General features: G+C 37.7%; 1 protein-coding gene across 1 annotated transcript in view; it reads right to left on the bottom strand.

The window, feature by feature from the left end:
* The window catches only part of PAXIP1 (PAX interacting (with transcription-activation domain) protein 1), a gene marked incomplete at its 5' end in the record, with an annotated part of 29,536 nt that overhangs the window by 17,831 nt on the left and 6,271 nt on the right, over positions 1 to 5,434 (bottom strand). The window contains 2 exon segments of the mRNA XM_010015264.1: positions 2,737 to 2,850; positions 3,820 to 3,883. Of these exon segments, the coding sequence (XP_010013566.1) occupies positions 2,737 to 2,850; positions 3,820 to 3,883 (178 nt within the window).

Genomic DNA, 5,434 nt, shown 5'->3' with positions numbered 1-5,434 from the left:
GGGGGAGAAGAAAAAAAAAAAAAGAAAAAACCCACAACTTTCTGTAGAAGATTTGAAACTAATTTCAGGATCAAATATTTAAAAGTGATTGAACTGGGATTTTCTTTGTATATCAAACAATATAAATTAACAACCAGCACATTCAGAGGAAATTAATTTAATGATTGTCTAGAGTTATTTCTACAATGAAACTGTCATTCATACACAATAAAAAGATTACTGATGAAACCAAGTTTATTTGCAGATATGAGTTTTCATTCTTTCTTTGTGGTGAGAATTATTAAGACTGTTGTTTGATCATCTTGTGTCTAGTTAAAGCAATCATTTAAGTTTCCTTAGTGTCAAACAGTTCTCACTACAAACTACTGCAGATTCCCTTGCAGTAGTATAGAGAGGAGCAGCAGGACTTGAAAGCATCTTAAGTAATCATCCTATAAAATCGTTCCCATTCAATGATTATGTGAAATTAAAGCAAGATACTTATTTTATCCTACAGATACGAAATGCTAATGTGTTTTTTTCAGTTTCTTGAATGGCAAGCTCAAGGCAACATCCTCTACTCTAAAAAGCTTACGATTTAAGGTAACACTTTTTAAATGTGTAACACTGCCTCTTGAAAACACCATTTTAGGTAGTAAAGCTCTGTCCAGGCATTACATTTTGTTGTGATGCAGAACACAAGGTTGGTGTTCGGTACACCCTTCTAAATCTTCCACAGAAGAAAGATCATGCACTTGAAACCCATAAAAACAACCTTTCCTCTCTCCCCCTGCAAAAAAATCCCAAACAGAAAACTGGAAAGGTTCTTATAGTTTCAAATGAAACAGGGAAGAAGAAGTATTTCCCATATCCACACTTTCTCTTCTCTCAGACAGTGCCAGCCAATCTTTCATCCTAAAGCACTTTTCTATGTATTGCACTCATAAGTTTATTTCCATGCACGTGTTTTTCTCTATCTTAGTATTAGGTTGTTTACATTAACTCCAAAATATGAAAAGGGACAATAATATACTCAGTAACTAAAAGCATCCAAAGAACCATTTTTAAATGAACATCCATTTGTCTTAAGTACTTTCAGTCTCTGAACAAACACTTTAAATCAATTACAAACCTATTTCTTCTTCAGGAAGAGGAATACCTGAACACTTCATGAAGTTTCAGTGAACTGTTATAACCAAACCATTACTAGCATTATAGTAGAGGAGGCTATCCTGATAGGCTCAATGCTGCCTTTAACCAGTTTCCTGATCTTTCTGATTCCGTTTCTCCATTTGCATAAAGGCAACAACACTTCACTTCCTGCATGGGAATAGGAAGTCAAATGATGGTACTAAATTAGGAGGAGCTGTGGACCTCCTTAAGGATAGACAGGTCTTAAAAAGATCTGGATAGGGAAGTGCGCAATCACCAACGGTATGAAATTTAACAAGAGCAAGTGCCAGATTCTGCACCTAGGACTGGATAATCCTGGTTTTACAAACAAACTCGGGGATGAGAGGCAGGACAGCAACCCTGCAGAAGGAGATGTAAGTTGAATATGAGTCAACAGCATGCCCTGACAGCCAAAATGGACAACCATGACTTGGGGTGCACCAAGTATAGCATAGCTAGTCAGTTGAGGGAGGTGACTGTCCCACTCTGCACTCCACTGGAGCAACCTCACCTTGAGTACTGTGTGGTTTTGAGAGCCTCAATTTATCTAATAAGGGCATCAAACTGTTAAAAGTGTGTCCAGAGGAGGACAACCAAGACGGTGAAAGGTCTTGAGAGCAAGACTTGAAGAGCAGCTGAGGTCACTTGGTTTGTTCAGCTTGACAAAGAGATGGCTGAGGGGTGCCCTCATGGAAGTCTACACCTTCCTCAAAGGGTGCAGCAGAGGGGGAAGTGCTGATCTCCTCTTTCTGGTGACCACAAGGAAATGGAATGAGGCTGCATCAGGGGAAACTCAAGTTGAACACAAGGAAAAGGTTCTTCACTGAGAGGGTGGTTGGTCACTGGAACAGGCTCACTGGGGAAGTGGTCATGGCGCCAAGCCTGTCAGAGCTCAAGGAACATCTAGATGATGCTCTTAGTCATATGGTTTAGTTCAAGGAGCAAGGAGCTGGACTCGATCCTAAGGGTCCTTTCCAACTTGAAATAGATGCTGTGATAGGAGTGATTTGAAGCATGACTGCTGTATCAGCAGTTGGACACAAATGCTGTGTAGTGTTTATTCTACCATCTCTTTAAGGAGTGAACTGAGGGATTCCAAGTTCTCTTCAAGAAAAAAAAAAAAACAACCAAACAAAGCAATCACCAACAAAAAACACGTGTTCCTCCTTCTGCTCTCTTTATTCCTTTCTCCTCATAACATGGAAGAGCATTTTATACAATGTTTCAATTTTGTCCTTCATTTTCTTCTTTGATTCTGTATCTACAGATTTACAAATCATAATCGCTAATGACTATGACATGGCAAAATTATGTTAAGAAAAACAGAATAAAGAATAAAATGCTCTGTTCAACCAGAAATACAAATACCAATGTGAAACTGGCCATCTTTTTATTTAACCAGGTTTAAAACCATGTAGAAAATAAATATGAACTGAATATCTGCAATGCGTAATTGTGTTGAATTTAGCTGTTCAAGACTAACAGCCTTAAGAACCCTAACTTTATGGAGATGGAAAATTTTTGATTATTCAAAAGCAAATGAGAGCTACAGCAAGAAGAATCACACATGTAATAAACTCTTACCCCCTTTGGCTCAGGCACAATCAAATGAGTACACTTATTATTGAGGCTCAGCTGGCAATTCCCTCCATAAAAAGTAATCAAAGCCCACAGTGTACTTCGATCTTCAGATGAAACCTAAAAGGAAGGCAAATAAGTCTTTTAGTTCTGTGCAACCAGCTGCCTTCTGCTTGAAGAATTTTAATACAATCCATGACATACCATTTACAAGTCTGGCTAATGTATTACCTATCACTTTTAAACACCAAATTAGCATGACAGTTACAGGAAAAAAACAAACAAACAAACAAACAAACAAAACTAGAAAACAACACAAAATAAGAACACACTAAACAATCATTTTTAACCTGCACAGAGAAGAACACTCTTCACTCCTGTAAAACTCAACACTAATATATCACCTTCCAGAAGAGAAAAAAAGTAGTGATCAAGCAAGCAAGCTTTATCTTAGACAACCTGTTTAAATCCATTAAACAGTTTTAACAAGTAGATCAAATTAATAGCCTGCGTAAACACATGAAGTGTTTAATCCTAATTTATGTCACAGCAATGTCCCCCTCCCCTGCCAAGAAAGCCACACGCTTTTAAGCTGTTACCATTCACTTAGTATTACAGGAATAATTTGCTAAAATGTCTAAAGCATATATAAACATATATTCCATTACAGACTAGGCACTGATTCTGTCCATCTGCACACACTCACACCAGTCACAGACCTGTAGAGCTGGCTGTGAACACACACAAGACATTGAAGCACTACTTTTCCACTTCCTTTACTGGCACTCTTATTAAGGTTTCAGTGCGTAAGTAGATAAAACATGTTGACTAAATATTTTGTTAATGCAAAAATAGAACAGGAGCAAAGACTTTACAGTCTAGTGTACTCTCCATTTTAGAATCACCGCATGGCTGAATACAAGATAAATATTGACTGAATGTTCAGTTTGACACATTCATGCCCTCATTTTCAGTCAAAAACTGTCTTAGGTAATAGTTCACCAAACTTAAAGAAAAAAGTCAGTACAACAGAAAAACCATTCTCCCTCCTCAAAAGAACAGTAGACTGAAATACGGTTCACTTCTTACCTGAGAGAGACAGGCAGTGACTCCAAAAAAGATCTGACACGATTCTGGAGAGAAGCCATTTACACTGGAAAGCAGATGTCAAGGATGCAAATAACTTAAATGAATTTCCTGAGGGACATTAGAAGAAAGTCAAGTAGTGTGCATAGTACTTGTCAGATCTTATCAAGTATCTGACCATTCAAAAACTTTTTTTTAAAAAGCATATTGTCTCTTTCCAAGTTTTATGCATCGAGACAAAAAATGAGGTGCAAACTGGATCAGGATACCTCTAATATTATGACCAATTTTGGTAACATGATAAACTTGCCTCTTCCCCAGAACATCTCCCTCAGCCCATCTCAAGATACTCAGCTTATAGGAACCAAGTCATTATCAAGAACTTCCTTCCATTATCAAGCGCTTATCTTCCATGCTTAAAAGTAGGGGAGAATCTGAAGAAATTTTTGCTTCTCAGCAACAGACAATATAGAAGATGTTGCACAAGAAATTCAATAAACCAAGAAAGACCAAGAAAAGTGTGTTTTTCCCAAACAAAAGCTAATAGTAGGCACCTGTGAGAAAGTATAGGGGCCTTTTTTGCACACTTATTAAAAAGATAGCATCAGATGGATGACTTCATTTAATATCAGCAAGAAATATAAGCACAGTCTGAAAGACAAAAAAAAAAAAAAGAAGATGAAAATGGGTTAGAAAGCAATGCAGAAGCCAGAGGTTTCAGGAATGGCAAAGTCTGGTAACCAAATGGTACAGTTTTTGGCTGAAGATATCATTTGGAATCTAACCTGCCTTCTGCATTACCTCAAAGACTGGAAAAGTAAAAACAGTTTCCTAGCATACAGATGGTTATTAAGTCCACAGAAGACACTGAACAACAAACATATCAAGGGACAAGCTCATGCATCAAGAAAATAACAAACAGTGTAAGGAGGGACACAGCTGTAAACACCTCAGAGAAGCTGTGGTCAAAAAGGGACTCACAAATGGATGTTTATTTCATTTTTAGATTTAAGTGCTGAACTGCTCAGTCTTGGTTTTTGTCACTTTTACTGGAGTTCTTCCTTACAATACATATCTTCTTGCAAATTGGAATGACACCATAAACAGTACATCTTAGCTTAGCTCATTAAGTGCTCTGCTGAAATAATGGTTCAAACTAAGAATAATACCTTAGCAAACGTATTAAGAGATTTAAATATTTTTGTGGGTTTTATCTGCACTGATAATGGTTACTATTTTGACTGTAGAAATACTTCAGGAAAAGAAACCTTGTGGTTCAAAAAAATGAGACTAAAGCCCCTGCTTAGATGGTTAGTCTACAAGATTATGTACAACCATGATTACAGCTGTTTGAAAATATTTACACCAAATTTAATTGTGGAGGATGAATTTAGGGTTTAATAATATCTTTATCAATATCTGGGTTGAGTGCACCCTCAGTAAGTTTGCTGGGTGGGAGTGCTGATCTCCTTAAGGGTAGGAAGGTTCTACACATGGATCTGGACAGGCTGAGTAAACGGGCTGTGGCCAGTGGTATGAGGTTCAATACAGCAAGAGTGCCAGCTCCTGCACCTGGGCCACAACAACCCCATGCAACACTACAGGCTTGGGGAAGAGC

The sequence above is a fragment of the Nestor notabilis genome, unplaced genomic scaffold (assembly GCF_000696875.1).
Source record: "Nestor notabilis isolate BGI_N333 unplaced genomic scaffold, ASM69687v1 scaffold8880, whole genome shotgun sequence".
In the NCBI taxonomy this organism is placed as follows: Eukaryota; Metazoa; Chordata; class Aves; order Psittaciformes; family Psittacidae; genus Nestor; species Nestor notabilis.
This window is presented reverse-complemented; position numbering and strand designations above follow the sequence as displayed.